Source organism: Neolamprologus brichardi, chromosome 14, assembly GCF_056152115.1.
Source record: "Neolamprologus brichardi isolate AB-2024 chromosome 14, ASM5615211v1, whole genome shotgun sequence".
Lineage (NCBI taxonomy): Eukaryota > Metazoa > Chordata > Actinopteri > Cichliformes > Cichlidae > Neolamprologus > Neolamprologus brichardi.
The window spans coordinates 39,011,030-39,024,812 of record NC_142117.1 but is presented as its reverse complement, the minus strand read 5'-3'; the positions used below and the strand labels follow the sequence as shown (position 1 = coordinate 39,024,812).

Genomic DNA, 13,783 nt, shown 5'->3' with positions numbered 1-13,783 from the left:
TCATTTCTGCTACGGCAACATTACAGAGACACAAGGACGATGATTAAATTAAAGTATTTACTTCATTTTGCAGTAATGATGTGTTTCAATGTAAACGTGTTCATTTCACGTCTCAACATGGGAGTTTATGGACTGACTCACTTTTGGAGCCCGCCTCAAGAGGCCATTAGAGGAACTACAGTTTTTGGCATTACTGCACTGGCTTCACTTTTCAGCCTTGAAACAGGTCGCCACTTGTTCTCTACTCCAAGATTATTATCGTTAACGAAAACTAACGAAATAACAAAAACTAGAAGTGAAAAAACATTTTCGTTAACGGAAATAAAAATAAAAACAAAAAAAGGAAAACTAACTAAAACTATAATGAGCGTTCACAAAACTAACTAAAATTAACTGAATTTATAGCAAAAATGTGTTTAGTTTTCATTGATGTGTGCGTGTCATACAAGAGTCAAGGGTGAAAATGAAGTTTAGTTTCCAGATTTTTTTCTTGCTGTCTCATTATGCCAGCAGGTGGCAGCACGTTAGTCGAGTCGTCTGTGTTGCTGCTCCATCCACGCGCAGAATCATGTCAGGAAAAGTCGGGAGCCAGAGTCCAATTTGGGATTACTTTGAATATGACTGTGTTTTGGATAAAGCAAGTGTCTTGTAGTGGAAACAGACAAATTATGAGGGACATTTCTAAAGGGAAAAAAATCCCACAAACCTTAAAGTGCACTTGAAAAGCTCACACAAGAAGGCTAACCTAGCTTAGCTTGAGAAGGTAAGGGAGCAGAAACAGAAGCTAACCCCAGGCAAGGCAGCCTGATGCATCCCGAGACAACAGGACGGGGATATCTACACAACTGTGTGAGTCAATTACCTTCAAAACGTTTATCAATTCACTTGAACCAAGATTACGAACACCCGGTGCTGCGAGAGTTAATAGTCTCATTGGGGTAGCTGGAATAGCAACATACCCAAGGATGAGCAGAATGACTGATATGATGAAACTGGGATTTTGTTACACTTAATTATTGCAAACACAACTAAAACTAAACTGAAACTAAGGATTTTCAAAAAAATAAAAACTAAACTAAACTAGCAAACAATTGGTAAAAACTAATTAAAACTGATATAAAATTGAAAATCTGAAGTCAAAACTAAATAAAAATAAAAACTAATGAAAATTGCAAAACTATTAAAACCCTGCTGTACTCATGCATTACTTTGTCTCTTATGCTCCACCACATATACTCAGAGAGGAGCACACGACATGAAGGTGAATTGACATAATGGGCCATGACAACAAATAATTACAGGCCAATGCAGGTCAATCATCAACTCCTCAAAAGGAGGATGGCTGCAGTATCAGGTGGGAATAGTTACTCTGTTACCATTTCGAGCTATTTCACGGCCTCAAACGCTCTCTGTAAAACCCTGGAACCTGTTCAATGTGGAAAATGTTCCACGATTAACACTTTATTGTAATGTCACTGCGTGACTGAGACTTGACCGCAGAATTGGTGAGAGAAACCTTCCTCCAGTTGATCAAAGCTGTTTTATTAAAACTCTGCAGTTTAACTTAAGAATGACTGCTGATGTTCATCTGCAGCGATCCAGTCAAGCCGGCTGGAGATGCTGAAGTACAGGATTACTACAAGGTCTTAAATAATCAGGCCCCATCTTATCTTAATGACCTTGTAGTACCATATCACCCAATCAGAGCACTTCGCTCTCGCTCTGCAGGCCTACTTGTTGTTCCTAGAGTATTTAAAAGTAGAATGGGAGGCAGAGCCTTCAGTTTTCAGGCCCCTCTTCTGTGGAACCAGCTTCCAGTTTGGATTCGGGAGACAGACACTATCTCTACTTTTAAGATTAGGCTTCAAACTTTCCTTTTTGCTAAAGCATATAGTTAGGGCTGGACCAGGTGACCCTGAATCCTCCCTTAGTTATGCTGCAATAGATGTAGGCTGCCGGGGGATTCCCATGATGCATTGTGTTTTTCCTTTCCAGTCACCTTTCTCACTCACTATGTGTTAACAGACCTCTCTGTATTGAATCATATCTGTTATTAATCTCTGTCTCTCTTCCACAGCATGTCTTTATCCTGTCTTTCTTCTCTCACCCCAACCAATCACAGCAGATGGCCCCGCCCCTCCCTGAGCCTGGTTCTGCCGGAGGTTTCTTCCTGTTAAAAGGGAGTTTTTCCTTCCCACTGTTGCCAAAGTGCTGCTCATAGGGGGTCATATGATTGTTGGGTTTTTCTCTGTATCTATGAAGCGCCTTGAGGCGACTTTTGTTGTGATTTGGCGCTATATAAATAAAATTGAATTGAATTGAATTGAACTTTTCCCAATAAATTCAAGCATAACATTAATAACCTATAACATCTTGCATGAATCTGAACTGTTGCTGCAATATAACTGAAGTAATAATGGGCACTGATTCATCTCTGATAAAGTCTTTTGGCTCAGTGTGCAAAAAAATGTAATTCATGTAAACAAAAGGCTGTTTAATAAGCTAATAAGTACAGAGCACGGCTGAGTAAATATAATTAATATGTGGGGCATCAGGAACATAAATGTTTAGAATAACTTGGTCGCTGTGATCTTTTTCATGCAAAGCTAAAACATTAAAAGAGTTTCCTGGCAGGAGCGGCCCAGGTGGAGCCTGCTTGGCAGAAGGAAGCTACAGTACAAACACGAGTGTGAAGGTGTTAAAAAGGCGAGCTCTGACCAGGCTGGTCATGTTGGCGAAGTCACGGTGCCTCAGCGTCGTAATGAAGTTGTCCATCAGCCTGAGCTCAGCCGTCTGGCGGTCAATGTTGGGCGGAACGAAGAGGAGGCCCGTCTTGGCACAGAGCACCGTGTAGGACGGCAGCAGATTCTGGCACGTGCACCGCTTCGGACACAGCATGGACGAGGAGCAGGAGGGGAGGGAGGACAGGAGGATGAAGAGGAGAGGGCAGACCAGCGAGGAGATGATATCCATGGCTGCTCTCCTGCTGCAACAGAGAAATTAGGAACACGTCAGTTCATGCAGCAGCACACACTCAAGTATCAAACTGGACTTTAAAAACACCCAGCAGGGGACAGAGATGACTTCCAGAGCTCGCACGGAGCATCAAATTAAGAAAAAAAAACTGCACTAGATCCAAATCAGCGCTCCTTGGTTTGATTTAAAGGGTTGGTTATTCAGCAAAGACAGTCAAACACTGCAGGATGACTCTATAAATGATTATTCATCACTGCAGAAAACACGCTGCTTTTCTTCTTTTTTGGCCGTGCACAACAACAAAGCAATATTTCTTTTATGCATCTTTTTCCACAAAAAGTTTCAAGAAAAGAAAAGTTTTATATCAAAGGGGAGAGGAGACAAGAGATGGATGGGGAATCAGAGACGCTGAGGTAAATGAAAGAATTTAAGAGCACGTTATTGCAGCACTTTCCCTTTTTTTTTTTCGCTAAGTTGTCCTGGGAAAGTGAAAGTAAACAGCACGCATACGACCAATTAACCTCAGCGCACTCTTATGATTGCAATCTAAAGAGAACATTAAAGAACACAAATTGCACAGTGTGCAGTTGTCTGCCTCACTTCATAAATTTCAGAGATGTTTTTGTGCATGAAAATGAGACCAAACCAAGTTTCCCAGCCACGGCAATAAAGGAATACATTTACATTCATATTGATTTCTCTGTATGTTTGTAAGTTCAACTCGGCGGAGCCCTGAATAAATTCATATGAAGAGAAAAGGGAAACACACAAAAGCGGGAATGACACACGCAAAGGAAAATCACGACAACGCACACACTCATTCATGCATGCGTGCGGACTCCCGCATGTGCACACACTCTGAAAAGTTCTTCTGAGCTAGATGCCGAGCGACTGGAGGAAGGTCGATTGCAAATAACAGCGGAAAGAGACGCGCTCTTTTATTTACGGTGCTGAAATATTCAAACTGTGCCTCAGCCTGCAGCACAGAATACAGAAGAGGAAGCGTCTGTGTCCTCGTAACGTGGTAGAGTGCAGGATACGCAGTTAAATGTGAGCAACTAATGAGAGAGATGTAATGGAATGAGATCAATTCAATGGAAATGATGAGGAGAATTCAAAACCCAACTGAGACTACACCCAAATGTCAATGGGTAATTCAGGAGTGTGCACACGATGGGAATTCAAGCGTTCAAACAATAATGAGCGGCGCTCGCAAATTTGTCACGTGAATGAGAATCTCAAAGACGTTTGGCTAGGCTCGGGGTAAACGAAAAAGTTTCATATGTCGTTTCACCTGTGACTCATCCAACAGAAGGGTTTCATTCATTGACCAGGAAGTCCTGCTGATATCAAAATGTCTTTAAAAGGAGAGACCTGGAAGCAGCAGCAGACACAGCGTGACGGTATAAACATGTGCCTCCTCGAACCACAAACATGCAGATCTTTATGGAGATGTATCCCATGTCCAAGATGTACATTAACAATACGTGCATATGAACAGCGTGCATGAAAAATGAAGCTAAAGAGGAGCATGGCTTGGAAGTTTGTTTCAGGTTTAACTATCACAGAGTTTCCTGCAAGTTGTCAGTGACGACCAAATTATAATAAATGTAAATGTGTGAGAGAGAGAGCATAGAGATGCATGATGCACTGAATCAAATGTGTTTAAGTGTTATCAGAATAGAAATGCGCTTCCCTTTTTTGGTTGGGTGCTTTTTTAATTTGCAGTTTTAAAATGGTTTTGATCTTTGATGGAGGACAGTCCAACTCTACAGGCTTGAACTTGACAAAAAAATAATTTAATTCAAATGGTCACCCATACATCTGCAACCTGTTCTCATTGCTAGGGCATGAGAACTTGACACGCTGGCTGAGGGAATATTGGACACCGAGAAGGAATGGTCCACTTGTTTGGGTCAGCAAAATATGATTAGTTTTGTTAAAACACACATTAACAACATTAACATTTACCCTGGATTCTGAACTCCCGGCGCAGATGCCAAGTAGCACCTTGTGGTTGGTTGTTGGCGTTTAGAGCAGCGGTCTCCAACCTTTTTTGCACCACGGACCGGTTTATGCCCGACATTATTTTCACGGACCGGCCTTTAAGGTGTTGCGGATAAATACAACAAAATAAAACTAGTACCGGTACCAAAAAAAAGAAGATTTATTCATAACACACGTGAAAAGACCCAGGAAAACCGAGTAAACGATAAAAACGATAACAAAATAACGCCGAAAACCGATAAAAACCCTGAAAACTATACATTTCACACCTGAGCCTCAACTCTCGCAGCCCGGCACCAAACGACTCACAGGGTTGGGGACCACTGATTTAGAGAACAGCAGTAATTGATGCCTGGGAGAGAGGATGAGCTGTGAAAAAACATTTGCCCTCTTTTCCTGATTTTTGGATAAAACGTGTAAGCGTGACAAATATTGTCAGGACCAGTGAGTCCACCTCTGAATGGGTCAAAAATACAAATTGAATGGTTTTGGTGTGGCTTAGTCAAAGTTTGGACTTAAATCCGATTGATTTTTTTTAAACTTTAGGCTTTAAACTGGCCGTTCATGACTGAAAACCCTCCAATGTGGATGAATTAAAACAAGTCGGCAACTAAGAGTCAATCAAAATTCCTCCACTGCGACGTGAAAAGGCTCATCACCGATTATCAAAAAAACTTGACCGCACATTTTCCACACAGTGGCAGACGGGTCTGAGGAGCTCTTTGTAATAAATGAATCATTCAAGTAAAAGCTAACTGCATTTTATATTTACTCGGGTCATCTTTGTCTAACTTTAGAATTATTTGGGTGATCTAAAATATGTAAGTATGTAAAAATAAATCAGAAAGGGGGAAATGTGCAGCGCTGTATATGTGCTGGACACATTAAACATAGAACACTGTTGGTGAGAGGCAGAGGTGACCAATTATCTCTACTGTTTCAATTTGTTTACACCTCGTTAATATACACTGTTTCGCACTTTTGCAGGTTTTTTAGGTGCCGTAACATCGGGTCTCAGGAGAGCACTGGTGCTCTGAGAACAGATTTAATTTGTTTAGTCAGGCCAGCTTAGCGTGAGAAAAATGCAAAACAGTTCTTTTTCAGACTACAAGCACTTCTCAATCTCCGTCGCTCTCTCTCCTCTTTTCATCACTTGCTTCTCGACTCAAAGTGCTTCTCATTTCAATTGCATTGCCTCTTTTTTCCATCCCTCTACTTATCTTTCTGCCTGCATCATCCCATCATCCCTCTCTCAAACCCTTTTCAGCTGTTTCCTGTCACCTCTCACTTCTGACACTGCAGACATCCCTTCATTCCTCTTCCCTCCCATCCTATCATCATTCTCTTCCTCCATCTGCATCACTGCCTCTATCCATCCTTCTGTCTCTCCATTTTCATCGCTGCAAGAGCATTTACTCATCTATCTCTCCACATGACTTACATGTCCATCCCTTTCCCCTCTGTGCATCTCTCTCAACTCTCTTTGATCAACTCCTTCTTCATCCATCTATCCTTACCACTAATTTTTCACACTGTCATCCTCCTGTCATCTCCCCTTCTATTCATCGCCTTTGCGTCATTCTCTTCCTCATATTTAAAAATAGTATTTTACATGTTTGGGATCTGCTGCTTGCAAAATAAAAGGCGCGTGTTGAGCAACATGTCCTCAGATGATAAAGAAATATGCAATTTAACATTAAAATGATCATTTGTATGTTGATTGAACTTCATGCTCAAGGCCTGAGTTAAAGTGACCTTCAAAGAAGCAGGAGGCACTATTGAGAGCAGCGGTACTTCATACTTACCTCTAATTTGTTTTGTTTGGACCTTGGGATAAGGTCTCAGATATGGTCTTGAAATTCTTACCAATCACATCTTGGCATCTTGGTTTGTAGCGTGTTAGTGTGAGGCTATCGAGTTGCAAACGCCCGGACTGAAAAATGAAGCCTAGTCAGAAAAAACTGCAGTTCTTGGTTTGGCCACATGAGGCAGCCTCATGCGTCTCCCATGTTAAATGACCAAATTTAACAGCGTTAAACAACACGTTTACCACCTGATACAAAAGAAAAACCACTGCTAGGCATCTCGGCATCTCAGCCAATTTGAGATGCCGAATACATCCACCATTTTCAAAACAACCTGTAGTGCTGCAGCTTTGAGCATTTGGCATTCTAACATGCTCCTAATCAGGATACTTGCTAATTAAAAAAATGATTATGACGATGAAAATCATCATGATGAGCCAAAAGTTTCAAACTGCAGTAAAATGTTTGAACCTGAAGAAGGTACAAGTGGCTGGAGTCTATCCGAGCTGTCACAGAGGCAGAGTACACCATGGTCGCCAGTCTGTCGCAGGGCTAACACCGACAACCATTCACACCTTGGCAATTTAGAAGTACCAGCAAACCCCACTAACTGCATGTCTTTGGATTGTGGGAAGAAGCCGGAGTACCCGGAGAGAACCCACGCAAACACGGGGAGAACATGCAAACTCCTCACAGAAAGACCTGAAGGTGGAGTCGAACTCAGGACCATGAATGTGTGAACCAATTTATTCATGAATTTTCACTGGAAAACTCAGTGGGATGAAATCTCAGGGAAGTGCAAATATCTATAAAAATGTCTTTTTGCCAGTCCATCCAACCAAATTTTGAATGTCAGAGCAACCTAATATTCCTAAAATGCCATTATTCTTTTTGCTCCAAGACCACCTCTGCAAATGTCACAGCTTTGCGAAGTGGTGAAAAATCCTACTAATTATAGTAAAATATGGTAGTGGGATAAGCTTCTCTTTGGGGCACTCAAGCATGCGGTTTATGGTTGTCAGCATGCAAACCATCAGCTGTTCCTAAAGCTGACCAAGTACTTTTCTTTCCTAAAATACTTCATTTCTTTTTCAGTTCAGTTTTATTCATATAGCACCAAATCACAACACCACAGGTGCTTCACATTGTCAGGTTTAAATGTAAGGTGTTGATGTCTCTAGAGTATTCTTTGCATTAATATTGTCAATGAACAAAGGAAAACTTTTTAACACTGACTGTGTGTCACATACATTTTGTCATTCATGGTAAAAAAGTGCCTAAAGAATCACAAGAGTGAGCAGAAATCACACAGAGGAGTCACAGAGAATAGTGTGGATGTATAGGCTGAAGAAAGAAACAGAGGAAAACCATTGAGTGGGTGGGAGCTTGATGAGAGGACGAGAGCAGAAGTTCCTTTTTCCAACCAGCTGGTGGAGATGTTTAGCTACAGCTTCAGAAACATGTGCACACACACAAACATGCAGACTCAGGGCTGAGGCGAAGTCAGGCCACTGTGCTAAAGCCATGTGTGCAGGAACCGAATGAAGACGAGAAACAGAGAATAAAACACACAAGCTAGAGCGACGTATGACAACTGAAGCACGAGGGGATATTTTACATTCATCAGACTGTAAATATCCAGTAAGCCCGACTGCTGCCTCTACCTCACACTCATAGGCTGCTTCCTATAACTTAAGCATCAAATGCTGCGGTGGCTTGAATACATTAAAGGAATAAAATGACACTTTGCTTACATTCTGCTTAGGTTGCAGGATCTTATACCATATGTTCACAGCTGTGCTGCGATGCAGTGCAGGACTCATGCACCCTTCATGTTGGAAGGGTCAGCCAATCAGAAAAAAATGGCTTGGAGAAAGAGGGGTTGTGAGATTATTATATTATCTTCTGCCACGTTGTACCCCTAATTAAAGATTGTGAAATCATGATGTAGTTTTAGGTTGTATTTAACGCCTGACTTAGAAGAAGGTGACAACTATTAGATTTATTAGACTGATTTGTATTAGATTAGACTGCTGATTTATTGTAAATGAATTACATTGATTTATGATGCATTATACTGCTGATTTACAAGAAATACTGTTTTCATGGCCATATTTGTCTGATTAGAAAGAACAGAACATGCTGCACAGGAAGCCGAGGTCATAACTTCGGCTCACTGAGAGAGAAAGACTGTGGATGTTTAGGTTTTATGACTTTGGAGGGCGGCTGAAGCTATAAGAATGTGAGAAACGGTCTGACACCCTCCTGTCCACATCTCCCGTCTGGACGTTTTTTAATGCTCAAAGTGTTGTATGGAATAAAGAGATTGTTGATTGAGCATTTATACACCGAGTGTTGTTCTTCCTTCAGCCCAAAGATCAAAGAATTGGAATATTTAACAGGGTTGAAGCTAAAGTGGCTTATTTCAGATAGATGATAAGCTAGGGCAGCACTGTAGCTCAGTATAAGATAAATAAAGATTATTTTTAATGTAACATTCCCACATTTATATGTACGGAAGCACTTTACAAAGTGCTTTAGACTACAAGTCCCATTTTAACCAGTGGATTCTCTACACTTTAAGCACGTTATCTGTCTCACATCCAAGGCCGATTTATAATCAGCAGCCTCACTAACTTGCAAGTCTTTGGACTGTGGGAGGAAGCTGAAGTACCCAGAGGAAACTGTACCCAGAGGTAACATGTAAACTCCACACAGAAAGGCGTGAGCCAATGAGACGTCTCATTAGTGCAAGAAGTCTGCTTTGAATCCTGTATCAACTTTGTCCAAACCAGCGTCGTGTTTCATGACGGTGGGATAGACTTAAAGTTTGATTTGATTCAGAAGAAAAAGCTATTCAGCTAATGGTAACAGGCTGTACATGCATGCATCAGTGAGGGTGGGAAAACAAGTCTCCCCCTCCATCTCACTCAGCACTGGAGTGCCTCAGGGCTGTGTTTTAAGCCCCCTGCTGTACTCACTGTACACTTATGACTGTGTAGCCACATCAGACACCACCTCCATTGTCAAGTTTGCTGACGACACTGTTGTTGTGGGCCTGATCTCCGACAACATCGAGATTAGGAACCTGGAGACCTGGTGCCAGGAGAATAACCTCCTCCTAAACATCAGCAAGACTAAGGAGCTGATCGTGGACTTCACCACAAAGCAGGCGAGGAATTACAAGCCCCTCATCATCAGTGGCACGCCAGTGGAGAGAGTGGACAGTTTCCGATACCTGGGTGTCCACATCACTCAGGACCTGTCATGGTCCTGCCACATCAACACCCTGGTTAAGAAAGCCGTCAGCGTCTCTTCTTCCTCAGAAGACTTAGAGACTTCCATCTGCCACTGAAGGTGCTCAAGAACTTCTACTGCTGCACCATCGAGAGCGTCCTGATGGAAACATCTGCACCTGGTTTGGGAACAGCACCGAGCAGGACAGACGAGATCTGCAAAGAGTGGCGCGCTCGGCCGAACGCATCATTCAATCAGAGCTCCCTGACCTGCTGTCCATCTACACCAAGCGGTGCAAGACCAAAGCTAGGAAGATTACGATGGACCTCTCCCATCCCAACAATGGACTCTTCTCACTGTTGAGGTCTGGGAAGCGCTTCTGCTCCCTTAAGGCCAAAACAGAGAGAATGAGGAGGAGCTTCTTCCCCCAGGCTATTCGGGCCCTGAACCAGGTGTAGGACTGGACTCTCACACACACATCACATCACCACACATTTCCTATAAACCTATAATTCCTATAATTTATAATCTTTATAATCTCTTTCTGCTATTTGCACATTTTTTACTGTAAATTTCTAAGTTAATTTGTAAATTTTGTAGTAACCTGTAAATTGTAAATACTGAAAAACTTTTTCTGTCATTTAATGGTCGGGCATTGCACAGCTACAAGCATTTCACCCCCATGTCATACTGTGTATGGTTGTGTGTGTGTGACAAATAAAATTTGAATTTGAATTTGACTGTGTTGTTGGTATAATACAACATGGCAACAATTTGGGTAAACAGATTGTATTCTTTATTATGCAAGTCTCATTTTGGTCCAAAACACATCATAAATCAGTGAATACGCTTTTGTTCCTCTTCAGCTCAGAACGATTATGCAGTTTGATCAATAAAGATATGAAAAGTTTGTTTGTGCGCTACTGGTTTAGTCCAAAATATGTTTTGCAACTGTACAAGCAAAGCAATTTATCATAAATATTCTTTATGAATAACAAATCTAAGAGTTCCTCGAGGTGACGGTTGTTGTGTTTTAACACTATAAAAATGAAACTGAGCTGATTTAAAATCACGAAGCTCACAGAAAGATTCACAGATGCTTCAAGTTACACCATGTCGATAATGTCGTGCTACTTGTTTTTAAGACTTTTTGAGTAAAGAAAGTAATCTGGTCCCAGCGTGTCCCACTTGTAAGAGAATAATGTTTCACATTTTTTAAAGCAACACTCCTTAAATGAGACATGATTTTACAGAGTGATCACAGCGTGTCTCCCAGCAGGAGAGAGAAGCTGAGCTTAAGAGTCCTGTCACATCATCTCCATCTATTTATCTGCATGTCTGCCACTGCTGCTCTGACACAACCAACTCGCTGCTGATGATGTTTGAATCGATGCGTCTGAAATGGAATTAAAATCAATAGTAACTGGCATGCACACCGACCGATGTTGATGTCTGGGGTGGATTTAAACATATTGATACAGAATGTTTACCGTCCATACCAACACCATGTTCCTGTGCAGATGGAAAAATTAAATCATAGCAGCAAGTGCACAGAATATTGAATTTATGGCACATAATGATGTGCACCATCCACTATCATTTATAAGAGGCTTAAACTGATAAGATAAAACACAACTCAAAGTAATAAAAAAACTGTTAGTTTAATTCGTTTAAGGAATCATAAAATAGGAAATAGCTCACTGAACACAAATTCCCTTTCATTAATTGAATAACGGCCTTCTAGACACAAGGGTCACCACTCCTTAGCCATCTTAGTAACAGCTCTGTGCATTTATTTAGGAAGTTATTTTTGAAGTTTCCTTCTAAATGAAAGCCAAGAAAGCCATAACTTCAACTTTAAAGGTCACTGGGACACAAAAACTGCTAATGTGCTAATTAAATCTACTGAAAACTGCCGACTTTTTCCCAAAACAGGCTTTAAAAAGTCTCTTTTTCACCTTTGCACAGTCGCGTTAATGGATCAGTCTGTAGTGCCAACACAGTCAACATCTCTGACTTCCTGCACCAGAGCACGAAACTGCTAAATGCTAATAGTTGCTACTTCTTCACTATGAAAACGAGAAGCTATGCTCACCAAAACGTGGAACTGTGGGTGAGTGCAACACCATGACTGGCTCGTACGGAGCCCCGCAGGGGACATGGGAGGTCGAGGCACGATGTGCCGGGAAAGCGGTGTTCCTCCCGGCTGTAGTAGGTCTCGACCTCCCGTTAGCTTCGAGCTAGTGGGTGTCAGAGCTCCGAAAACGTCGGAGCAAATATGTGATGTCTTGTAAACCGAGCAGGTATCTGACGTTTACACAACTACATTCACGCCTCAAAAGATCTTAAAAGTGTATTTTGTGACCCAGAAAGAGTAATATTACAACGAAGTAGCTGCCGCCATTGTTGGAATTCAACTTTTGCGAGATCTCGAGTTTGTTTTGCGAGATCTCGCAAAAGTCCGTCTTAATTTTTTTTCTCCCATGTCCCCTGCGGGGCTCCGTAGGCTCGTATGCTTCTCAGCTTAGCTGTTGAATAGCAAGTGCAGGACAACCACCTTTATTTAAGCAGCATTTCTTTTAAATCGTGCCAAAAAACACCACTATTTAAAGGACTGCAATACGCATTTTATAGCAACGTTGATTAATGAGTTTTGCTCGTATGATAAAGACTCTGAAAATGCAACTGTGCAAAAAAACGACTGCAAACAATAAATGCAACAAAACTGTGATAACTGGATATGTAAAACAATAGAAAAGCATAAAAGAAAACACTCTCACAGAAGCTAGTTTTAGGTGCATAATTCAAATATCATCTGACGCCTGAATGTTTTACTCTGCTGTGCACACATCAGTGTCAGGTGGTTGTCGTATTAGCAGATGAAAGAAAAAGGTTAAAAAAAAGTGATAAAGTTGTTAAGCATGTCTGATTTATTGATTCAGATGCTTTCACTCATGGGTAAGTGTGTGTGCCCACTTTCAATGGAAGCTATTGTTAAACTCGGAGCAGCTCTGAAAGGAGACCCATCGCTCAGCGACAGACTGAAAGAACTGGTGACAGAACTGAGCACAATGCTTGTTTTCAAGTAATTAGACAGCATTCAGCGAAGTGCAGTTATTCTACACAGGTCCAGACTGCACTCTTAAATTCAACATTTTATTATAGTATTATAGTTTTGTGATCAAAACAGGCTGTGACAATAATGCTGTCGCAGCCAAATATAGAAGTGCACTTTCCTTTAGTCACAGTGCTTTTAAAAGTGATGACAGTAAGAAGTTACTACAAGTTTACAGCTTACAAGAAGCCCTAATGCTGCTCATTTGTGTGTGTGTGTGTGTGTGTGTGTGTGTGTGTGTGTGTGTGTGTGTGTGTGTGTGTACGAGACACGGGAAACAGGCAGACAAATTTCAGTTTCAATTAACATCAATCACTGTCAGTTATACCGATGACATGTTAATGGATTTTGCATACACACGACACACTGGTGGGCCGAGCATCATGGAAAGTGTCATTTATATTTAAATGTCATTTCATTTCTACAGTCATCACCGTTATGCTCATTACAAGCCACACTGGGTAAAGCTGACAGAGTCGTACTTTAACCGGGAGCTGTAATCAATATCACTCAGAGAGCAGCTTCCATATTCAAATGCACATCCTCTTTATCTCGCGTGTTCCCAGTCTCCACTGCTGGCTCCGTTTATTATTGTTTTATTTACGGAATATTTTATTTGATGCCAGGGCCACGAGTGATTACA

The 13,783-nt window shown here is 41.4% G+C and overlaps 1 protein-coding gene across 13 annotated transcripts in view; it reads right to left on the bottom strand.

The window, feature by feature from the left end:
- The window catches only part of si:cabz01090165.1 (leucine-rich repeat and fibronectin type III domain-containing protein 1-like protein), a 499,613-nt gene that overhangs the window by 98,545 nt on the left and 387,285 nt on the right, over nucleotides 1–13,783 (bottom strand). For 12 of the 13 annotated variants that reach the window (XR_015720013.1, XR_015720007.1, XR_015720009.1 and 9 more), the window contains one exon: nucleotides 2,719–2,986. Coding sequence is in view for 1 of the 13 variants with exons in the window: in XM_087851305.1 (XP_087707431.1) it covers nucleotides 2,719–2,973 (255 nt within the window). In the remaining 12 variants the exon portion in view is untranslated. The remainder of the gene's footprint in view (nucleotides 1–2,718; nucleotides 2,987–13,783) is intronic. The other variant, XR_015720010.1, reaches the window with a different exon arrangement.